General features: G+C 31.0%; 1 protein-coding gene across 2 annotated transcripts; it reads left to right on the top strand.

Annotated features, from left to right (window-relative positions):
* The first annotated feature begins 3,523 nt into the window (after window positions 1-3,523).
* Window positions 3,524-24,892, top strand: LOC143058620 (cephalotocin receptor 2-like). Of its 2 annotated transcripts, none has more exons than XM_076232097.1 (7): window positions 3,524-3,835; window positions 19,914-20,018; window positions 21,026-21,167; window positions 22,342-22,682; window positions 23,243-23,378; window positions 24,263-24,327; window positions 24,617-24,892. In XM_076232097.1, exons 2-7 carry the CDS (start codon window positions 19,932-19,934, stop codon window positions 24,623-24,625), a joined length of 780 nt encoding a protein of 259 aa, XP_076088212.1. In that variant the 5' UTR covers window positions 3,524-3,835; window positions 19,914-19,931; the 3' UTR covers window positions 24,626-24,892. The 2 variants fall into 2 exon arrangements, with proteins under 2 accessions (XP_076088212.1, XP_076088211.1); XM_076232096.1 differs by having other exon boundaries at window positions 3,525-3,835; window positions 24,263-24,331.
* Window positions 24,893-25,979: the final 1,087 nt, after the last annotated feature.

The following is a 25,979-nucleotide window of genomic DNA, read 5'->3' as shown; positions in this document are numbered from 1 at the left end:
TCGGCACATCATGCACTGCTATGTTTGTATGTTGATTATGACTACTTACTCTTATGAAAATATATAATTTTATTCGGCTCATTTTGTTTTTGTACCATTTCGAAATTTCACACAATGTATAAATTTCTATTGCTTTATAGTGTATAAATATGAATTGGAAGCAAATGTCAAAATCTAGAACGTTAAATAAACCTATGACATTGACTTCAACTTCAAGGTCATAAACCAAGAACCTCAAATAAAAACATGCTCGGTCTTTAATATGTATGTGTAATGAATTTCAACATGTCGCAAAGAACAATTTAATAAAGAAAAAATATCCCGTTTTTAATGACTCAAGTAATGCAACTATATTCAGATAATTTGTCTCCTTGATTTGATTTCTAAAATAATTAAATACATCCTATTAAAACAAGAACCAGGATCAATGCGGATGTAGTTAGATGATGTAGACACAATCTAAAACAGTAGCTCCTTGACAGCAGAATAATTACAGGCGCTATTTACACGTGTGTTGTCCACCTGAATGTTTTACCTTTCATTATAATTGGACAGCAAACCATATTTGTCTGAAGCAATTGATTTGTTTTAGTTAATAGAAAAGTCTTGCATGGTCGGTGTTTTAATTTCTTGTATAGGAATAATATTTAAAAATATATGATGGCTAATTATGACAGGGCTATTGAATATTGATAATTTATCAATTATGTTTTTACTTATGTATATACTGTTTTATTTTATTATGTCGTCTATTGCTTGTTTGTTTAAATTGTATTACCACAAATATTGTAAATGATAAAATTGAATTGAATTATAAAAATTATGACAGTTTGACTTAATTCTTTTATTGGTGATATTGTTCCATGTCATTGGCTTTAAGTTATGGGTTGGTCGAGAATTGTCCTCGTTTTTTTTTCTATTCTTTAATTTGTCTTCTCTCTGATAATATAATATGTAATGTATCGTCAATGTCATTCCAAGCTATATATAATATATGAACAGAATACTAGTATTATTATAATTGACAGTGCTTACTTTTTGGTACCACTCTGTCAGACATGGATAATTTCATTAATTAAGACATTGGTTACACATATACAAGGGTTGAGGAGATATTAATCACTAAGTGCTACGCCACCCACATATTAATGAGAATAATATTTATAAACGTGTCATTTCCTGTTTGAAACACAACATAACAAAAAAATAATGTATTGTAGATACACACAACTTACAATGGTAAGCTTTAAAATATATGATTACATCTTTAAAGATTCAGTAAAGTAGTAATGAGCTATATTTGTCTGATAAATCTATCAAGGAATTTATTTGTCGAGATAATATCTTGGCAGCTGTTAGTAACAGGTATTTTTAACATATTTTATTTTAAGTGCAAGATTATTACATCTTTCTGTTTGCATAAAACTGTTTATTCTTAATTGATATAATACCACAATAGTAGTTGTCTCTGTTGGAACTGATTTCAATAGCAAGCTGCACAAAAATGGTTTGATGCATTATCTTATTTAAGTAATCACTGACAGAGATAGCATTTACCTAGGCACTTGCTTGAACTGTATGAATAACCTCAACTTCGGCAAACGTTTTAACATTTCTCCAACATAAAATAAAGTAAAAGAAATTTCATTTGTAGATTCCATTCGCTATCTCATTCCTTTTATTTTACTATGAAAAAAAAATTAAGCACATGTATTACAAACGAAATGCCTCAATTCATGCAAGATATGGATCAGATTATAAAAAAAAATACTTTTTGAACTGATCTTTTTGATGTTTAGGCTGCAGTTCTAGTACATAAATTGTATGTTAGAATTTATACTGTGTAAAATTGGCCTATTACGATATGTACGGGGGTCTGTAAATTTTAAACGGAGTGATATCGAATTATTTTACAAACTATATAAGCTTGTAGAATTTAGACTTGTGCTCTATCAAAGTGATTAATTCTTCAATATAAAGATCCTCCGTGTACGCCCATTGCTCTATACTGAAACAAATAACAATAATAACAACTTATTAGTGTTTAAAATTGTGTGTTTCAATCGTTAACTTCAAGTTCTTCGTGTATTGTTTTTTGTAAAATTTTTTCATATGTTCTTCAACGTCGAGCTGTTTTCTATAGAGACTTAGAATACCAAAACAAACCTTGGACACTAGCACCGGCTACTAAAAAAAACTGAGAATGCAAATGGGTAATTTGTAAAAGAGACTACAATCCACTATTTTAGTGCGTTCAAAGTAACTTATGATACATAATTAATACCTATCTACAACTGGCACATTCAATAGTAACAGTAAATCTAAATATTTCGAGAAGTTATGAGAGACTTTTGTACGCAGACTTATGTATTTGGAAGCTAGTATTTTTCAGTGCATAGATTCCCATGTTTGAATCAGTAGCTGTTATCTAAAAGATTTCTTACTTTATGTGAAATAGGAGACATATGTATTTGAGCGATAAAAGGTAAATAAAACCATCATTTTTAAAACATTTCCTGATCAGCATCTTTTTTTTTGTAAACAGTAAACGACCAAAATTGCTAAACACCGAAGAAAATTCGAAACGGAAAGTCCCCAAACATTTGATATAACAAAAACACTTGAAACGAATGCATAACAACTGCATATTAACTCCAAACAAATCCAAACCAATTGATTTTATATGAGGGATATGTGTTGCTGTATTACCACCATATCCAGTCACGTATTATACCAAGTTTGAAAGATAGAATGTCTATCAAATTAACATCAATGTTCTATTCTAAACTAATAGAGTCACGAGGATGAAGTCTTGAACTGCATTTATATAAAATGCACATCCATATTATTATTTCAGCAAATTTCATAAAATATAAATGTCACGCATGTCTTAATGATACCACAATCTTTAAAACCTGGTGATGCATTCGTTGTGTTTTTCTTTGCTATGCCTACTTTTTATGTGGAAGTAAGATGGTAAGATTCGACTAAATAGGATAAAAAAAAATATATCTTACATGTACAACCTTATTTATCTTTTGTGTTTACATAAAGTATCATTGATATGGACATAGTCATGAATAAACTATTTACAAAACTTAATTTTTCTTTAATATTAAGGCTTGTCTACCTGATAAATATATTACCATAGCTGTATTTGGCAAAACGTTTAGGAATATTTGATCCTCAATGATCTTTATCTTCGTAATTTATTTGGCCTTTTTACTTTTTTTATTCGAGCGTCACTGGTTAGTCTTTTGTAAATGAAACGAGAGTCTAATGCAAATACTAAATTTCAATCCTTGTAACTATTATGAGTTTATTGACAGCTATATTTTCTAATTTGAACGCAACATTTGTACTTTTACCTACTGTTGAATGCATAGATGTTTCTACGTTCCTATGCCATCTGACACATACAAACACACGTAATTAATTGAAAGAGAAATTGTACTAGAATTAACAAGACACATGATGCGACTTAACTATGATCATAAATGTGCAATTCAGTTTATATTTATGTTTTCATTGCTATATCATCAGTGTTCTCACTCAGAAAATGATAGTGTGATAATATCCTCCGTTTGTTGCGTGGCGTTTTGACGATATTTGGGGGTTTTTTTTCTACTTAAATGCTAAGTTGTAGTTAAATTTGTAATTTGGTGAAGTCTTCATATATATGCCCCAGGATCATAATTAAGTTTGAATGATATGTATTCTAAAGGAATATAGTGCAATATACAACTATTAACCCAAAGAAAAATGATTTCTTTTGTTCGGATTACTCAACATTGACAATAATTGATACTAACGTTCTAAAGACTATTCATTAACAGTAAGTATTGAATACTGAAGTTCTGTAAAATAAAATCAATGCAAATTACGGCATGAATAACCATTGCTGACTCTTTTTTGACCTGCTGCAGATAAAATGAAGTGTAATAATTGCATCAATATTTATCACGGTTGATGTCACTGTTCTTCACAAACATGTACTTAGCCAAGAAAGACAGAGAACAGTCTATCCAATCCTGTAAAATAATCTCCAAATATACCGTGATTTAAAATAAATCTTTAAACTGAAAAGTATGATAACGGAAGTTGAATTTTTGCTATTACTGACATTTTAATAAAATCAGTTCATCATATTAAGTGTGAAATATAAACTATTTTATATTTAAACCGCATAATGAATGAATATGTCATCGCTCTGTAAATCGCAGTATCAATCTGAAAACATAGTATCTTTCCTCTTGTGATAAGTATACCAATTTTGAAGCAAACAGCATTAACAATTATAACTCTTAAATAAAACATAACTTTTGGTAAAGAACAATGCATATTTTTCCAGTGATTTTTTTTTCTAATTTAAATGTTTACTCCCAATTCACTAATTTTGCTTTTAATAAAAAAAAATAACATGGAATTTATTCAGAAAATTTCATTTGAAATTCGTTGGCTTAACAGAAAGAGTAAGATATGAGTCTCAATTTCAATATTCGAAATTAAATGCATGCCATCTACTGTGTTTCGCAGGATTATAAAAGCTGAGATAACCATATAATATGTTCGACGGGTTATAAATGAATTCAATTCATTTTATATTGTTATCCCAACAATGTCTTATTGAACATGGTATCTCAAGTCATAAATTTCCAAAGTTTTGAAGTTTTGATTTAGTCTAATGATTAAAAAGGTGCAAAAGAAATAATTATAAAGTTATACGAGAAACATTTATTTATTAGATGAAACCGAGAGGACATTCCTATCTCTCAGGTGAAAGGAAATATAATGCCATGTAAAATAAAACACATGAAAGACAGAATATAGCAAACCCCATCCCCGCATAAATAAATAATTAAATGAATAAAACTTCATGCTATTTTACCCGCTAATTACTGTACACGAGCGCCATGTTCAGTAGTATGTGGAAGGATAACCTAATGTATCGTTAAATTGAAGTTCCCGTCTTTTAAAAACTACCTTTTGTTTTATATTGTCATTTCGATGCCTTTTATAGCTGTCTATGCGGTATGGGCTTTTCTCATTGTTAAAGGCCGTATGGTAACCTATAGTTGTTAATTTCTGTGTCATTTTGGTCTCTTGTGGAGATTTGTCTTATTGACAATTATACCACATCATCTTTTTATATTTACCGAAATACTGACTACAAGGGAAGGTAACCGTCAACTTGAACCAACAGATTGGAAACATAAACTCAATATTTCTCGGAAGAGTCGGGTTTTAATCTTTCTAATCTATTGCAAGGTCGTGAATGTATTGATATCTGTTTTGTCATACGATAAAAAAACATTCATACACATGTTTCAGTTGATTATACGGTATAAGTCTAACTCACTGTTAAAGTCAGTACAATAAGCCTACTACTGCGTTTATCAACGTCGTGTTGATCCTTATTTTCATTAATAGATAAACGGGAACCATTGATCATCTTTCAAAATTGATAAAACCAATGTTGTAGTTGATACCAAATATAATGGATACATGTATTGGGTCTATGAACTTCAAAGATTCAATTTTCCTGATCAGCATGTGATTCTCGATAACAAACAGGCCTTTGTCTTCAATGGCAATCTCTCAAACATCATTGTTTTCAGTCAGGTTATATACATGTATATTGAATGATGCAGTTGTTCAGATAAATTGAAATAAAATTGAGAATGGAAATGGGGAATGTGTCAAAAGGACAACTACCCGACCAAAGAACACACAACAGTCGGATGCCACCAATGAAAGTATAAATAACTGTGACACCTAGAAACAGAATGCATGTATCAAGTCAGGAATGTTGCAGTAATTCATTTTACTTGTTCTTTTGGTTGATAGCATTTCATTATATAGAAAACAATGTTTGATCTATCAAACAGACATTAAAGTCATTATAGGTAAAATGTTACAAAAAGGGGGACAGCAGTCAACATCTTAAACACTTTAAAACAAATAACTATAAAACCGAAGAATGAAAACTTAAATGAAATACAAAAATACAAATTTTTTTACCAAAACAACACAATAGTGGTATGTATAAATAGTTATCAAACGTACCAGGTTCATAACTTAATACGCCAAACGCAATTTTCTCGAGGTACGTTAAATGAAAAAATCAAAGATTGATTTAACAGTAAAGGATAAAATATATAAAAATAGATAAAATACACAATGAAAACTTTAACCAAAACTATCACAGAAATATTGTAACGCCGCCTCTCTGGTGCTAGAGTCGGTCACCAGAGAACACAGGGTCACAAAGAAAAAGAGAGTAAAAGAATCTATAAAGTGTAAGGTTCGACGTCCACTGTTTACCGTCGGACCAAAACACGTTACAAAAAGGGAGATCGTATACTTGTGTTTATCTATAATTCTCAGTTATGAAATAAAATATCTAAATGAATAAAGTTTCATATTTTATTAGTACAAAAAGAAATAATCTCCGTTGGAGAGAATGGGTCTTGCAGGCTCTGTCACTGGTCTGGTCGAGTTCCCGGTAATGATTGGTTTACGTAGTCATACCACACTAGTATATTTCTCACGTTCAAGTCTTAAAGTTGTCCCTTATTTAGACTATTTCTATAATCTCCCTATATAAAGATTTTACTACCATATTCCACCTTATACCACACCAACTTGGTATAATAAAAACATCGAAAATATTAAGTGCCGAGACCAATAACTTTAGCACCGTCACTGGCAACCTGATTTAGCACCAGCACCGACAACCTTAGCACCGTCACCGGCAACCTTAGCACCAGCACCCACAACCTTAGCACCGTCACCGACAACCTTAGCACCGTCACCGACAACCTTATTTAGCACCAGCACCCACAACCTTAGTACCGTCACCGACAACCTTAGCGTAATTACAAAGCTAAAGGTTATTATATACAGTATTTACTAACTTTCAACACGTAATTATCAGACATAGTTTAGCTTCTTATTTAAATTTGCCGCTTTCCATCTTTGTCAACCCAACAATCTCTCCGTTCTGTTGTTGGTTTTGCTTTTATACTTCCAACTGACCAATGGCAGAGCTTGTTGCATATTGTTTACCAATCGGCAACCATGGATCACATAAGGGAAATTCCCGTAATGTTGATATTGTTTGTAAACATGGATTGATCTTCATCAATAAAGATGGGTTTTGACTTTAAATTTATTAGTAGATCATTAGAGCAGTTTAATTTGAGTTTATAGTATAATAAGGTAACTACCGCGAAAATACGGAATCTGTATGTGAAATAAAACTTCTTAACAAACTAACATACACAAATCTGTCGTATCATGGAAACAACAGCCAAAATAGCAAATTACAAGTCTAACTTTGCTTGCAACATTAAACATCTCAGTAACAACTATCGTTTATTCTCTATAATTTCAAGAAACTATACAGACATAGGTTTATATATAAAAAGGGGGAAATATCGACATTACATTACCCCCAACTTTAAGGATTTGGTCCCCAATTACATTCGTCTGTAAGATTTAATTCAACGAGAACTAATTTATTATTATAATTTTTCTTAAGCTGACGAACATACAAAAAGAATTACACGAATAAATTCATTTATATTTACCACCTACACTTACAGAACTTTTGTACTTTGATTTCTGTCAACTCTGGTTTCAGGTTTTTCCATTCATTCTGATATTTGAGCTTGCAAACATTGTAAAATGTTTCTCCAGCAAACTCGTTTGATCATTCTTTGCTCCATAAACACTGACCAGTGGTTAGGTCACTCAAGTGTCTATCTCTATTGAACAAATCTGTCGTTTCTATCTATTCCTAAATAATTATTATTTTTGTTTCTTAGTTTACTTTACAGCCCTATTTTGTATTACATATACTTATTCCACTTATTCTATTCATATCCTGGCTTGCAAATATTGTAAAGATATTTAAGCAAACCCGCTTTTACTAAGCTTTACTCCATAAACATCGACCAATAATCTGGTCACTCGTGTTTATCTCTGTTGAGTAAATTTCTCTTTCTATCAATTTATTCTTCCTTACTATTTATTCTTCCCGTTTTGACATTATTTGACATCGCCTAGACTTTTCTCTCTTTTATACATGTACTAATATTCGGGCTTGCAAACATTGTAAAATGCTTCTCCAGCAATCCCGTTCTTGTCAATCTTTGCTCCATAGACACTGACCATAAATTAGTCAAACCTGAGTCTATCTCTTTTGAGCAATCAATCACAACTTTAATTACTATCTGATCTGGGAAATATGACATGTACACGCAGCCTTTCTTTCGGAAGGTGCCTCGTTGTGTACCTCTAGTTATCTTCTGATCAAATGTCTACTACATTCTTACTGCTCAAGTCTCAAGAATCATACATTCAAGGTATATATTTGACTGGCCAAGCCAAAATATCTACATTTCAGTATTAAACTGAGACAGTCTTGTCATTTATTGAGCTTTCATCATCTAGCTCAACTCTACATCATATACTTTTCTATTATTATGTTTTATACTTTACTCTATTTACGAGTTTTGAGAACAATTCTCTTGAGAGGGCCTCCGACTAAGAGTGTAATAATCTATTTTCATTCTGCTAGTGTGCTTAACAATTTTATATAGCACTACCTACAACCAGAGTTTCTAACCATATTATCAGTTGACCTTCTATATATATTTTGTTTTATTTCTAAACAAGAAGTGACCATTACAGATCAGTATATTCACCAAAAGTCTTTATAAATTTTAAACAAATTGCAACAAAATAGTATTTAGCGCCACTGCAGGCCTTGCCTTTAGTAATCATTCATATCTAAATCGGAACTTCTTAAATCTCTGCTACGGAGATTCTACAGCATCTGGCATTACCTCTGATTTTGGAACAAGTGCTAACCTTATCTATAATTATTAAACAATTCTTAGTGAAAGGAAATCAACATAATATTTATACACATAAGATCTGTTTCGGTATTATAATTGTCCCAAACAAATCTGTCTTCAAAATCTAACACTAACCCCAACTAAAACTAGCGTAGGAGTTTTTGTTTTTAATTACATTTATAAATCTATAGTAGCCAAAACAAAACAATCATTTTTTTTTCTGGCACTACATAATAATAAAATAATAGTATTAATAGTGTCGAGAAATCGTTCTCGCTCCTGACTGGACATTTGTCCGTTTTCCTAACGACGAAATGCTCCTCTATTGTTAACATTTCGATTGAAATTATTTTTGTTTCCGCTATAATTATTATCTCCTCGGAATTGCTGATCATTTTGATTTTTGATAATAAGTACTTCACTCGTCAAAGATTCAATACTTTGTTTGATTTGATTTATTTCCCGTTTCAGATCAGGCTCTTGAACGGTTTCAATATCGACAATGCGAACATTTCGACCTTTCCGTATATCGGCAACTCGTAATGCTTCGAGTCTAACAGCAATATTTTCTGCCTCATTTATTGATTTTGGTCCAACCTCCCTTAATCTGAGACGTACTTCTGTCTCAGGTATTGCATCAATAAAATAATCTAAAGCTAACGTGTCCCTAACCAGTGGAGAGGTACCAGGATAGGCCCTACGTGTCAATTTCTTAATAGCTTGAGCTAATTCAGGTAAACTCTCGTTTTTAAATCGTACTCGTGTTTGCAACTCTGCTCTAAAGACTTCTGATCTATTTATAGAACCGAACCTACTTTTCATAGCATTTACCAAACACTCAAAATTTTGTAGTTCCCCCTCTGTGATTTCATTTAATAAGGCCAGAGCACTTCCAGATAAACTACTTGCCAAAAGTAAGGCCTTAGTCTTAGGGTCCCAATCATTTAGTTCTGCCAATAAATTAAATTGGGTCAAATACTCCTCCAAATCATCCGAGCCGTCATATATTTGTGGTTTTATTTTGCAAGAAATATCAGATGTTGACTGTCGGATATTTGGAATATGACTGTTATTTTTATCAGTTCTGTCTTGCCTGGTTATGTGTTACAGACTACTTGCTGGAGTTTCTATTCCCCTTCCTAAAATTGGAGTAGACCTACTTTCCATAGCTTGCCCTTCAAATTTGGCAAACAACTGATTCATATCCTTTGAAAAATCGGAAAAACATTTGTCCATCCGAAGTTTCATTTCTAAACATGCTTCTGCTAGCATTCTCTCCGTTGTTCTAAAAAATTCAGAACTTTGTTTCTCTAATAGATTTTCATCCATAGTTGCATCAGCTTCATCACCAATCTCATTGAGATGTGGACCAAACGTAAGAACGTTTGAATCATCCATTTTATATAATTAATTTGCTTAATGTACAAACACTAACAGACCCTATATATCAATCCCACCGCTGCCACCAAATTGTAACGCCGCCTCTCTGGTGCTAGAGTCGGCCACCAGAGAACACAGGGTCACAAAGAAAAAGAGAGTAAAAGAATCTATAAAGTGTAAGGTTCGACGTCCACTATTTACCGTCGGATCAAAACACGTTACAGAAAGGGAGATCGTATACTTGTGTTTATCTATAATTCTCAGTTATGAAATAAAATATCTAAATGAATAAAGTTTCATATTTTATTAGTACAAAAAGAAATAATCTCCGTTGGAGAGAATGGGGCTTGCAGGCTCTGTCACTGGTCTGGTCGAGTTCCCGGTAATGATTGGTTTACGTAGACATACCACACTAGTATATTTCTCAACAGTCAAGTCTCAAAGTTGTCCCTTATTTAGACTATTTCTATAATCTCCCTATATAAAGATTTTACTACCATATTCCAACTTATATCACACCAACTTGGTATAATAAAAACATCGAAAATATTAAGTGCCGAGACCAATAACTTTAGCACCGACAACCTTAGCACCGTCACCGGCAACCTTAGCACCAGCACCCACAACCTTAGCACCGTCACCGGAAACCTTAGCACTGTCACCGACAACCTTAGCACCGTCACCGACAACCTTAGCACCGTCACCGACAACCTTATTTAGCACCAGCACCCACAACCTTAGCACCGTCACCGACAACCTTAGCGTAATTACAAAGCTAAAGGTTATTCTATACAGTATTTACTAACTTTCAACACGTAATTATCAGACATAGTTTAGCTTCTTATTCAAATTTGCCGCTTTCCATCTTTGGCAACCCAACAATCTCTCCGTTCTGTTGTTGTTTTTGCTTTTATACTTCCAACTGACCAATGGCAGAGCTTGTTGCATATTGTTTACCAATCGGCAACCATGGATCACATAAGGGAAATTCCCGTAATGTTGATATTGTTTGTAAACATGGATTGATCTTAATCAATAAAGATGGGTTTTGACTTTAAATTTATTAGTAGATCATTAGAGCAGTTTTATTTGAGTTTATAGTATAATAAGGTAACTACCGCGAAAATACGGAATCTGTATGTGAAATAAAACTTCTTAACAAACTAACATACACAAATCTGTCGTATCATGGAAACAACAGCCAAAATAGCAAATTACAAGTCTAACTTTGCTTGCAACATTAAACATCTCAGTAACAACTATCGTTTATTCTCAATAATTTCAAGAAACTATATAGACATAGGTTTATATATAAAAAGGGGGAAATATCGGCATTACAATATCTGATATTATACAAATATTATAAAGTGATTTACATAGATAAACAAAAGCATACTACGTAAGCATCTCTTCTATTTGAGAAACAGTCATATTATGTGAAAAAAAATAGCAATCAGATCATCAATATACTTTTTATTATTATCAAGAATCCATTTGTTTTTATGTGATATGATATTTTATACACTGATATTCATATGAATATCAAGTGGGTTTTTTTCTCTCCAAGTTTCTATATTTGTTCAAGTCAAACTTCAGAAATTAGCTTCCAGGAACAATTCATAGATTTAAAAGTGTACCTGCATTTGTAAGTGAAACTTCATATACGAGCTTACAGGAAAAATTCGCGGAAACTTTCCTAAGTGATTTTGTTATGTTATATAAATGAAATTCTCTGACTAAATATTTATTTTAGTTTGATGTCTTACTTTAAGCAATATAGTATCAAATATAGAACACGAACCATCTTCTGTTCTGGTTTTATATCTATGCTTAATGACGGATGGTGTATATCTAATTGATTCTACATTTCTGTTTAAAAAAAATGACGAATCATATAGCGATATTGAGTACAAAGCTTATCAGGGCAATTACGTTGAACGGTATTTCAGTGTTATAGTTTGCATAAGCCATGCTTTTCTCATTGCTTATTGAATTCATTATAATTGTAAATGAAATTGTGCAAACACGCAAATCCAAATAAATAATTTTGCCATTTTAACATAACTTGTACAGAATACAATCCAGAATGTAATAATCAAAGCCAAAGCTCCATCATAGCTAGCAAAGATTATTACCAGAATACATTAACAAAATTGAAACATTGATTCTGTTGATAATGTCATGTACTTTGTACGGAGTCAACATTATATAAATGTTACGGCAAACTTTACACTTTCTAACGAAATTAATGGCGGATAAATAATGTATGAGCATTACTATAATGTGAATACAAAAGCAAACGTGAGTTTGTAACACCATTGACAAAAGAGGAGGACACAAGGGAACCGCTATCTACAATATGAACAAGTATATTCATTTCTTTTCATTGAACATATTGATGGTCAATTATTTCAATGTGCAGGATGTTAAGTCGATCTTCCCATATGAGTTGTTGCACACTAATGATATAACAGCTTGATGGTGCTGAAACTATTTCCTTGCATATTCGTAGAGTTTTGATTTCTTGATTTTGCCTATCTCTGTATACAATATTAAGATTGAAAATGTGTTGTTACCCAAGAAAATTGGTATCCAACGAATAATAACAGGTCGACAGTAATTTGTATTTGGTTTCTATAATTCGCAGGGAAACGACTTTGATAGAAAAAATACACTTTAAGTCTCAAATTAAAGAATCAAATTTGGTTTTTTTTTTCAAATTGCCGATATAAATAAAAAGATTCCCGATGATAAATAACTCAATATCAAAATCACAGTTTATAAAAAAAACATTTATAGGTCAAAGGGTATATGACCTTCAACACAGAGTCTTGATCACAATGAACAGAAATCTATCAGGCCCGAAAAAGATAAGGGTCAAAGTCATTCAAATAGAAAAACCACCGGTCTTATGAAACAAATATTAACGAGAAAAATTTATGAATGACAACAATGCAACAAACGACCATAACTGCACACAAACAATCTCATTTGACCCTGGTACTTTCATACGCCTAAAAATATCATGGCTAGTCCAATTTATATTGTCGAAATAGCAAATTCCACTTTTTTTTCTTTTCGTATTTTTCGTGCACACGTTGATGAATAATTGCTTCAAAAATATTATACAATATATTATGATTCAAGATTAACTATCTATATTATCCATCTCTAGACAGATATGCTGATGATTTCTGACATGAACTTAGTAAGAATGAACCATACTATCAACTGTCCAGATAATTTATTTTGCACATGATACTTCCCTCAAATATATGTCAATAGTTATCAAAGGTACCCGGATTATGATTTAATATGCCAGACAAAGAACACAAATAATGATTAATATCTGGTATAAAAACCTCTTGTCAGGAGATGCAGATTTAATCTTATCGAGGAAAGTTTTTGTTTTTATTAAGTGTTGTTTTCTAATTAACAGAAGGTTTAATCACTTCTTAAAGATGTCATAAAATTATTGCATTGAAAAAGGACTAGTATTGCTTTCTTGTGGAATTGAGACATAATGTGTAAAATATAAAGATATTAATTTGAAGCTATTTCGTTGATAAAAGGAACTAAAAATAATCAAACGGTGAGTACAACTTTAGATATATCTGATAAGATTCCACTGTGTATTGTAAATATCATTTAATATACTAAAGATCATTTTTAAGTTTTGTTTCTATTGCTATATCACACCCAATACTTATGTGTTGAAAAAAGAAAAAAATCTAAACGAAACGAAACGAAAAAACCCGAAGGTGCTGACAGACATTGCGTGTTTTGTTTTTGGCCTATTTTTCATAGTTTTGTCTTTCATTTGCTGTATTTTGAGTACTTAATATCTGCTGTACAATACTGTAGAATGATAAAAAAAAACACGTATAGATAGTGTCCGAAATTGTGTAGCAAAAGCAGAGAATAGAAATAGTGGCCAAGTGATTTAAGTACTCTAACTACTATATATCGCTTTCCTTTCAACCTTAGGTTGTGAGTTCAAATCGCATGTTTTTCTATGTAGTGTTTTGTGTACTTGACTTATGAGTTTGAATGTCTCTATTGGTATATTTCGCCTCTCTTTTTCTTGCTGTTATTTTACAAATACGAGTGCTCAACTTCTGAAATGTGAAGTCATAAAACTTTGCTCAGTGCTCGGAGCACAAAAATCATGCTCGAAACCTGAAATCCAGCAATTTGATTGGTTGATTTTCTAGTCTGAGTACAAAAATCATGCTGGTGTACAATACTGTAGAATGATAAAAACAAAAACAGGTAAAGATAGCGTCCGCAACAGTGTAGCAAAAGCAGATAATAGAAATAGTGGCCGAGTGCTATAAACAGTCTAACTACTGTATCGCTGGTGTAAAATACTGTAGAATGATAAAAAAAAACAGGTAAAGATAGTGTCCGCAACAGTGTAGCAAAAGCAGATAATAGAAATAGTGGCCGAGTGCTATAAGTAGTCTAACTACTGTATCGCTGGTGTACAATACTGTAGAATGTTTTGTGTGCTGTCTACTTGACCGTGGCGTTGTCAGTTTATTTTCGACTTACTGAGTTTACTCACTTCTTAACTGATTTAGATTGACATTTTCTACCCAAGGTCATTGGTTCTCTCCGGACACTCCGGCCTCCGCCAACTATAAAGACTGACCGGAATAAAAAAGCACTAATCAATCATTTAATTAATCAAATTAAAAACAATAGTGTTTCCGTTAATGACAAGACAAAGATAAGTCAATTGTGTTAACCCCTTATTGATCACAAAAAAACAGACCTACACTAACACAGCAATTTCAGCTGCTTTCCTTTTAAATATCTACCGAACAAATGAATGGATATAATTTCGCATATCTATACTGATATATTATACATAAGAAATGTACAAAACTTATTAAAGTTATATGAAACGAGTAAAAAATAATGTTTATCCAATTTTTGAACCAATGCATGTATATATCATAAACGTAGTCTTTTGTGCACGATTTTACCATTTTGTAAGCATCCATATCATATATTCGTCATAAAAAATTATCTCGGTCTTTTATGATTGAAAAGTATGGTAGTTAATTAATTATCGTGTTTTGAAGCCACAGTTTACTAATTGTCACCTTTATAGTAAACAATCATCAAAAAGGCAGGGATAATGAGGACACATATAAAGTATACTATAAGATAATAGTTTATTTCAATGACAGATTCATGCGTATTGCGATCACCTGATTTCAACGAGAGAGGTCACGCTGTGTTTACTGCATAGGGAAAACATATCGGCAAACTGTATACTGGGGGCAAACAATTAAAAGAAAGTAAATTTCTTTTAATTATTGACATATTCTAGAATTTCCTTTAGAAAGAAGTGTATGTACATTGGTTTCAACTAAAAACTAGCTATTTAGTTTAAAAAAAAAACGTATGTATATTTTTTTTTAAATTGAAGTTCTATATGACTTTAAGACGAGAAAACTAAGGAACACATATTCATTTGAAGGCAAAATGGGTGATTGAAAACAACACACTAATGACATTTACATGAAATAACATCAAACCAATTTTACCACATGTTAACAGATTAATTACATGAATTATGTTTGCTTTTAGACATGCAAAACACATGCGAAAAACATTAACAAACATTAAGATGTACACAGGATTTCCTTAGTAGTTTTCATATGTATACAACTACAATACTTTTTCCAGTTTCTATTAAGTTTACTCAACCTGCTATATCCTATGATAAGAGAAAATTAGTCAAACACATTTGAAATCAATATATTTGTTCTAAATCTGTAAATAAGCAACATGCAAGTTATATTTAAAACAAATATGAAACATGATTCAGAAATTATTAACGAAGTAAAATGTTAAAACGCTATAGCTAATGTAAAACAGTAGCTCTAATTTAAACACAATAAAAGACTCTCTGGTTTATCCAAAATTCTATTTTTATTGTAATGCAAAACATGATAAATCTTGTTATGCCATTTACATTATCTCTTTCGTTTATTGAATACAATTATCGTTATTGTTAAAAAACTAAATATCTCTCTTGTTTGTTAGATAATACAACATAACATCTAGCAAAAAAATAGACAGAAGGTACACAAGAATGAATGTGAAATTTGAAATAGTGCACACCATAATTCTTTTTAGTAATACATACATAGTTTTATAATAATCTTATACTTAAAATCATTTATTTGATGGAAAAACACACATCGGGAGGCTACCTTTCTACCATATGATAAACATTCGATCCAACCCAAAGTTCCTTATCTTTAATTATGACACTCTCAACGGAGTAGGGCTGATATATTGTCATTATATGTTTCTTTTTTTGTTTAGTATTATATTGATTCTTCAATACTTGTTGGTAACAAATATCTTTGGTATCGAATGTTCAATATTGATAGAACTAAATAATAATATTTAACACTATGAGAAATTGTTGACCAGAGTTTGGAGTTTCAAAAAAAGGATGTTTCAAAATTTGTCAAACGTAGTAAAAATTGTATTTGAGATACAATACTTTTTTTGGAATTTTCAAAATGGCTGCCATAGCCATGGAAGGAACATAAGTTCAGAATTTAATCAAATGGTAAAATACATTAAAAGAAATAATATTACAACAAACTCAAATTAACTGAATGGTTATGTAACATGGCATGTGCCAATGTATCACCTGTATTTCGAAATTTCGAAATTGGTATCTACATTATTTGATATGGGACTCTTCCTTTTGATTTTTCCTCGGAGTTTATTATGTGGGATTTTTCTTTGATCCTTCGATTCAATAACATTCTCTATCTTGATTTTATGTACGACTTTTTCCGTTTATTTCTAAGCTAGTTATAGAATTGCGAAATCATAAAAAAAAAGCTTAATGAATCTCCCTCCTGCAAAGCTCTGATTCATTTTAAGATATTCACGACTCGACCATTACGGAATAGACTTTGATTGTCGATATGCTCATCTGAAGCATTACAATTGTTAATGGTCTGTCAACTATGCTATAACAACTAATAAAATTATTCTGCAACAAAACCATTCGCTTGGGAAATTTAAAACAGGATCGTCAAATAATTCTTTAGTGACACAATAAAGGTAAAATTATATAATTCAGTACTTACTTGAACTAGGACAATTCGTTGTAAATTGTAATGTGTTCGTAGATAGTAGTTGTTTTTGTGTTCTGTTAGATTGTTCCTTTTAAAATTGTTATACGATGATGACTGATGTACCCATTTTTTGACTATTGTTTTTATTGTGTCTGTTTATTTAACGCATCAATGTAAATATATCGGAAATTGATGAGGCTGTCATTAAAGTGAGAGGGTTAGCGCTATAGAACCAGGTTTAATCCATCATTTTCTACATTTGAAAATGCCTGTACCAAGTCAGGAATATGACAGTTCTTGTCCATTCGTTTTTTATGCGTTTTGTTATTTGATTTTGCCATATGATTATAAACTTTCCGAATCGATTTTCCTTTAAGTTCAGTATTAAGTTCTGCAACAAAACTATTTGCTGGAGTAATTCAATACAGGATCGTCAAATAATTCTTAAGAAATACAAAAAAAAAGTAAAATAAAATAATTCAGCACTAACTTCAAAAAGGACAATTCTTTGCAACTTGAATAATCCTTTAGCTTACATTTATTGTACTGTTACATTTAATATTTTTCAACACAATTTCATATATATTTTTGACTCACAAGTGAGCTTCATTTGTATTTAATATAAGAATCAAAACACACAGAGATCTTTGTAAAAGTTATTAATACAATAGTATAAGAAATGTCAAATACTCAAAACTACATGTATTTTTCTATTTTCTTTCAGATCTGCGTCATAAACAACTAGTTGCTTTACATTTATTCGATTCTAAACATATAATAACATAACGCTATGATGCCAGATCCAAAGTGAGCAATATAACTTAATCAAATACTGAAATTGTTTTAATCAGAAAATAAAATGTAATTATATAATATATGTAGCTTCAACAACTAATATAGTTCTCCGTATCTGAAATGATTCAACCTTTGATGAAATTGTACATCAATTGATTAGGAAGTTAACCATTTGGTTTACAGTTTTAAACATGAAAGTCAAATCATAATTATATGATATAAAAAGTGGCATCAAGCACTACCCTAACTGTAAAGTCTATAGTTTCATGCAAATTGAATAATCTAAATAGCGTACATTCATTGTACTGTTGACATTAGTATTTTTTTTTAACACAATAATAAAAAAATAATATTAGAGTAAGGATTCACAGGTGAGTTTTATTTTAATTAAGTATAGGAATCAACATACACCTAGAACATTAAAATCGTGTTATTGATACAAAAGTACTGAACTCGTGAAAATCAATTATAGGAAGTTATTCAGAACAAATTGCCACAGTTCAAACCATTTTGCGTCATCGACAATCAAAGACTGAAATTGTATTGAAAGAAAATAAGTTATAGTTATATTATATATTTTACTATAATTGATCATAGTCATCCATGTTAAGAATGGTGATCGAAGTTTTCTTTGTATGCGCGATACTAAATGATACAGTAGGGAATACTTTAGACATGTATCTTGAATATAAAATAACAAAAGTACGAAATTCCGAGGAAATTTAAAAGGGAAAGTTCCTTATTGCAAATTCAAACGGATAAACACATATCACGAATATATATAGTTGACAACTGCCATATGCCTGACTCGGTTCAGGCATTTTCTTTTATGTGGAAAATGCTGGATTTAACCTCTCACGTATATATGTTGTATGTTTTAAAATAAATATTATATCAATCCAGTCTAACACAGTTTTTGTAAGTTAAAAGCCCGAAGCAGAATGATGTATTGTTTTTTTTAAAATGCACAAATGTTAAAAAGTATACTTCTTTAATCGATGGTACAACAAAAGAATCGACAATAACTTTCAACATAACATTACAAGCAAAATATAATGTAGAGTAATAATGATTAATAGATAAATGTAAAAACATTGGTGGTCCATATGAATCGCCTTATTGTATTCTGTCTGTTGTATTATTCATAAATTTAGTAGGTGTGTTTCTCGCACATTTTGTCAAGCCGGGGACTTTTAAAGCACCATAAACGATATTTGTTCATCGTATTGTTGACATCTGTGCAAAACCCGATAGACGTTTTTTACACTATCAATTGTTGTTAATATGTCTTTCATTCGCGTTTGTATCACATGTTCTTCATTTTATTTCGAAATTTTATGTTATACTTTGACGTATCAAACGCCTTCCTGATTTGATTTTCTTTTACAATTACAGTTACTACTCATCCTGTACTAAAACAATGATATTATTTTATTTAAGGAATGAATGTTATTTTTTTCTGTCTATGAAGAATAACATCAAACATGCGGTGCATACTGGAAAACATGCGTAGCAGGTTATTATAAAGTGTGCACCACATATTTCATGTTATTTCGAATAGACAGAAAAAATATTACAGTTATTTCTTATAATTTAATTCTAAATTCCATTTTAAACCGGAGTAAACCATGAAAAAGCGTTGTTGACGTCATGGTCACATGACTAAATTATGTCTATGTGCTGATAAACATAACGACGTCTGCCAATCAGAAAACGCGTTACATCCAAAATTAAATAATTCTTTTATGTTTTTCAGCTAACATGTTTAACAACCATGAATGAAGACAATACAACGCAGATTTATACCAACAAAACCATCTTAACCAATGATGCAGCCAATGAATCAACCGGAAAAATGAAAGTAAACTCAATTAACTAAATTAGTTTTTCCCCACGTATTAGAACACAACAATAAGCGTCCCGCATATTTCAAATAAGGTTTTAAGTAACCTTAATGCATATTAGTTATCTCTTTCCATATAATCAATATTAGTTCAATTATTGCACAAGATTGGCGAAAGATACCAGAGGTACAGTCAAACAGATCGAGAATAAACGGACAACGCCATGGCTATACAATAAGAACAGACAAATAATAGTACACAACACACAACAAAGACAACTAAACACTAAGCAACACGAATAAAAAAAACACTGGGGTGATCTCATGTGATCTGGAAGTGTTAGAAGATCCTGCTCCACATGTGACATGAAAAGACATATCGTAAACTATGGCTTGCCAATCATATTTCGACTAAAAAAAATGGAATGCAATGTAAGCAGTGCATACAATGTTAGTGACAAATATTTCTCGATTGTCTTATGAATAAAAAAAAATGTTCTATAAAATACAAGTTAATATGGTTGTTAGAGTAAAGAACAGTATATAAAAAAGTATAACATAAATACTGAACTCAAAGGCAAATAAAAAAAGTCCATAAAACTGACAAAATCAAACTCTGTCAATCAAAAGACTAAACGAAATACAGCTGTTAAACTCCTAAATTGATACATGCTTTGTCCGAAGAAAATGGTAGATTATACTTGGTTTCATATCAACTTGAACCGTGTCAACCTCCCACTTGTATGATAGTCGGGTAAAGTTCTGTTATATTGATAACATTCGGTGGTCAACTAAAGCAGACAAAATATGACCATAAGTAGGATTCAGCAGCTAAAACTATAGTTAGACATTTATGGGAAAAATTAGCACCTGTCAGCTGAAATAAATTCTATACCTCATATTTTATAACTGAATTTCCAAAGGAATATTTAAGTGTATCTTCTTTAGTATGTTCATAAGAAAAGTATGAACTGTCTGTCCTATCATGTGTATTCCATACGCTATGTTTAATAACTTTACCTTAGATTTTTGAAGGAATATTTAAGTGGATTTCCTTAAGTATATTCGGTGGAATTGTTATATTGAATATTATTGTCATTGGATTATTGATGAAACAAAAGAAAAAATCAAGAATGGGATTCTTTGTCGCTAATTTAGCCTATGCAGGTAAGTAGCCATATATTTAAGAAATAGAGTAAAAATAAATTCTTTATAGCTTTTTGTATAGATAGATATAGGAAGATGTGGTATGAGTGCCAATGAGACAACTCTCCATCCAAATAACAGTTTTAAAAAAGTAAACCATTATAGGTCAATGTACGGCATTCAACACAGAGCCTTGGCTCACACCGAAACCAAGCTATAAAGGGCCCAAAAATTACTAATGTAAAACCATTCAAACGGAAAAACCAACGGTCTAATCTATATAAAAAAACGAGATACGAGAAACACGTATAAATTACATAAACAAACGACAACTACTGTACATCAGATTCCTGACTGAGGACAGGTGCAAACATTTGCAGCGGGATTAAACGTTTTAATGGATCCAAACCTTCTCTCTTTTTCTTAAACAATAGCATAACATCACAACATAGAAAAACACACGATAAAATATCAATTGGCAGGCTTAACTCAATCAAAAAACGTAAATTAATACACTTTGACCTTTTATTGATTTATTTATTATTATCAAAACTGTATTTTTCATAAAAAAAACCTTCACATTTAATCGAAACAGGTTAAGAGTCAATATAATTAGCAATGTCAATAATTATTACAATAATTATCAATTTGGTAAAGTAATTATTCAATATACATGAATACATTCATCTTTAATTCCCTCCAAAAAAATATACAGATACACAAGATATGTTATCAGCAGTTAGTTACTAGTTGATTAGACTTTACCATGCATGCTATTTAACAAAAATGTCAAAATTATTAAAATACATATCATGTGTACAAGTTATGCTTACAATGATCTGACAAAAGTTCATTCTACTATCTGTTAATTGAATCAGCCAATAAAAGTTCTGCTTGCATATTTTCGAAGGTGTTTTCATTCGGACAAACTCATTGGATCCCGGAAGACCTTTAAAACAAAAATAAGACATAGTGTTTACAAATACTTGCATTGATACAAATTTAGGACATTTCATCAATACAAATACACTTTGCTGGCGTAACTATGCTATATCATATTTCAATGTTTTTCAATATTCGTTATACAGATTTTCTCACTCTCCTTATCAATACTTCAAAATTTCTATTTAGTCTGTATGTTATGTAAATGTTTATTTTTGACTCCATGGTTAAACAACTAAATATATCTTTTCAGATTTGTGTGTCGGAATTTTTCATGTTTTGCCGGAAACGATTCATGTTTGGTTCGAGGTTGATTGGAATGAGTTCACCTGTCATATATTTTATGGATACCTCGCACCGTTCTCATTTTATGTGTCAACATATGCCATAGTTGTTCTCTCTATAGACCGAATGAACGTGGTAGTGAAACCATTATCACCCGTCACTAGATTAAGGATATATAAATATGGATTAGCACTGTCTGCATGGATACTTGGGTCGCTACTTGCAATTCAATATTCTGTGCATACGACATACTACCCACCACAAAACTTTGACGAGGATGTATGCCTTCATGAATTTCCCTACGACCCAGTAAGCAAGATATCATTATAAGTCACTTTTACTTGTACAGTAAACTCGCCTCCTACACTTATATATAGTCCCCGGTATAGTTAAACGTTGCATGAATATAAAATAGACTATTTTAACAATGAACCATTGTTTTAACCATGTAAGAGCTATCAATAATCATTATTTCATTACCACAGATTGATTCAATCAAATTAATATATAAATCGTTGGTGAAAGCAACACCATTCAATACATATATACCAAATACTTTTTTTTTCTAATTTCAATTGTGCATTAAATCAAAGTCACTAGATGTAAACATGCTTTATAAGACTAAAAATGCATGTTTGCTTTGTATATTTCTTTCGGATAATTTCAAAAAAATAATAAAATGACCAATTCAAATGAATGCAACTTATCATGTCTAAAAATGAAATTCCTTATTGAGTTATCAATGATCACCAAAGTCCATCGTGTATAATATTGCTTTTGAATTATCCAGTTATTAATTTGCAATTCGGAGGTATTTAATGTCATTTACTCGTTATGTCTTCTCAATAACAGCAAGATTTTTTTTGCAGGAAATTCGATATTTTGATGTGTGTGTCCTCATTATAATACCGATAATATTCATTATAACTTGTTATATAATGATTTATATGGCGATCCACAGAAGACATACTTGCAAATTTATGACATCAAACTCAAATAGCGACGGTAAGAATGCACTGTTTATGACTTTTTTTAATGAATGATAATTGGTATTAGCAATGGTTTTAACTGGAGAACTGTATACCATCTTATTTAATCTAGAATTGTCTGATGCCTGATCCTATAACGCTAATATTAGTTATCGTGAATATTTTATACTTAAATCTTTTTTTATTCAACTACATCAAGTAAATTAGAAAATTGCGAAATTGAATAGCTTCGAAGTGGACTACAAAGGTTAAAATGCGAGATCAAGAATCTGCGAAAATAAATCGGTTTATATTATTCAATTTCAAACTTTCAATAAACTAACCGTTTGCAAGTTTATAGTGTATATTGAAATTAAATAACAATAGTTTATCATGATGTCGATATAATATATCGATTTTTCTATTCAGTGATACATAATGTTTTGTAGTTGTTACTTTAATTTTACTTCTAATAAGTAAATATTACCTTGTGTATTTAAAATAGTCCATAAATATAAATTTTAGTCCGTTGCAACAACGGTAAAACGTCGCGATTTTTTTTTCTAATTTCATGCATTCTATTATGAGTTGATCCGTTATTTGCATTATAGGTTGAAATATGGTATTCTTAAGCAAACACAATATATGCTCTTCAAAGTGTTATTTTGGGTTGAATATTTTTGCTGTAGAATATGTTTTTTAAAGGGTACAAGGATATGTTATTATTTCAATTAAGCGAGTAGTTTAGTTTCTTTTTAAACTTTGATAGGTTTCGAAATCAGCTGTTAATTCTATTTTAATTAAGAGCAAATAGTTTCCACGAAACGATAACAAAAATTAATTAATGTAAATTTTATGAAGTAAGAACCATCATTTACTGTTTTAGACCTATTCCAAATACATAGTGTTTTGTTTTTGCAGGTATGCATGAACGTGTTAATTTCTACGCCAAGATGAGGACTGTAAAACAACTGTTTGTGGTTTCAGTAGGTATGACTTAAAGATTTTAAATTTGAATCATAAGCAATATTTTGGATTCACTGTTTTTCGTTGGATACCAATTTTCTTAGATTTCAATCGCAAAGAGTCAACCACAAAAAAGAAAATAAATGAATCCACAGTACATTAAGCTGATTGTAATTTTCAAGCAGCATTTAAAATTTACTCAGTAATAAACAACGATGAATACTTTTGTCACACAAATGCATTTTTTTTTTTTTTTTTTTTTGATAGAGTTATGCTGTACATATGCATTTATACCATTTTTTATTTCAGTGTACGTGATATGCTGGATTCCATTATTCTCTGCATCTCTGCTATGCTATTACAATGAGTTACAATTTGGAATAACGTACAGAGTACTAGTTGGACAAGCACCATTGAACAGTTTGACAAATCCAATTGTTTTTCTCTTATTTAATCATAACATATTCTGCAAATGTCGTAAATCTTCGAACAAAAATGCTATTGTTTTGAAAACTAACAGTTCATCTACTAATGTTAAAATAGTTAATGCTACGCAACTGTAAATACAAATTTTAAAAGTTTTAACTTTGAAATCGTTCACCTTAGTATTCCATCACCATCATTGTAAATATAACGGAATTTGATGACACTGTCGTACAAAGTGAGAGGTTTAGCGCTATAAAACCAGGTTTAATCCACCATTTTCTACATTTGAAAATGCCTGTACCAAGTCAGGAATATGACAGTTGTTGTCCATTCGTTTGTGATGTGTTTTGTCATTTGATTTTGCCATGTGATTAGGGACTTTCCGATTTAATTTCCCCCGAGTTCAGTTTTTTTTGTTATTTTACTTTTTTCCATGGTACTCATTATGGTCCAACCCGATAGAGAGGTTGTGTCTGGTAATCTGACTTTTGCACTGCCACATATAGTACAAATATATTTGGTTTTATTGGTTTAGCGAATTTGACGTCTGACCACCTTTATAAACGTAGAAGATGCTTTAAAATCCGTTGTTTACATTACTTTGTCACCAACGACAACATTTATTTTTTTAGTTAAAAGTTTCGAAATTCAGAAAACACTTTGAACATTAACTCTGTGGCGAGAATTTCTTAAATAAATACTGTCGATGTCACATGAAACAAATGAGAACAAAAATACTAACAACACATTATAAAGTCAATTGTTTCTGCAAAATTAAGTATTTCATTTACAGAAGCTAACATTTAGTTATAATATACTATAAAAAAAAAAAAAACATGTCTGCGCGGCTACCAAAGATGCGGAAAACTAAATTGTTATCAGTTGCACACAAAATAAAGACTTCATACGCTGGCAGTCATTTAATTTCATCTACATTCTAGCGGAAAAAAAGACTTCTTAAGAGATCGACAATTAATAGCAGAAATTGATAGAGCAGAAATCAAACCTATAATTTATTTTTGATAGTCAATGCGACAATTAGAAACAAAATTGAAAAACGTATACTGCACAGTAATTGATCTACAAAAAAAACCTATAATAAAAAAAAACATTCAAACAATTCAAACGAGAAAACAACCTGTTTGAAATATGTACAATACAAAAGATAAAACAAAACATTATGATATACAAATGTTCATAAAAAACATCCACAACTGAATTATAACTCAGTTAATGTGAAGGCTTT

The sequence above is a fragment of the Mytilus galloprovincialis genome, chromosome 14 (genome assembly GCF_965363235.1).
Source record: "Mytilus galloprovincialis chromosome 14, xbMytGall1.hap1.1, whole genome shotgun sequence".
Classification (NCBI taxonomy): domain Eukaryota; kingdom Metazoa; phylum Mollusca; class Bivalvia; order Mytilida; family Mytilidae; genus Mytilus; species Mytilus galloprovincialis.
Note: the sequence above shows the minus strand (reverse complement) of the source record. Positions and strands in the feature narration are given on the sequence as shown.

Bases quoted from the DNA above. Each gene is read 5' to 3' on its own strand.
- LOC143058620 (XM_076232096.1), top strand. From the start codon at position 19,932: ATGAATGAAGACAATACAACGCAGATTTATACCAACAAAACCATCTTA. The intron at 22,683-23,242 runs GTAAGCAAGATA...TTTTTTTTGCAG, and splicing joins ATGAATTTCCCTACGACCCA to GAAATTCGATATTTTGATGT. The intron at 23,379-24,262 runs GTAAGAATGCAC...TTGTTTTTGCAG, and splicing joins ATCAAACTCAAATAGCGACG to GTATGCATGAACGTGTTAAT.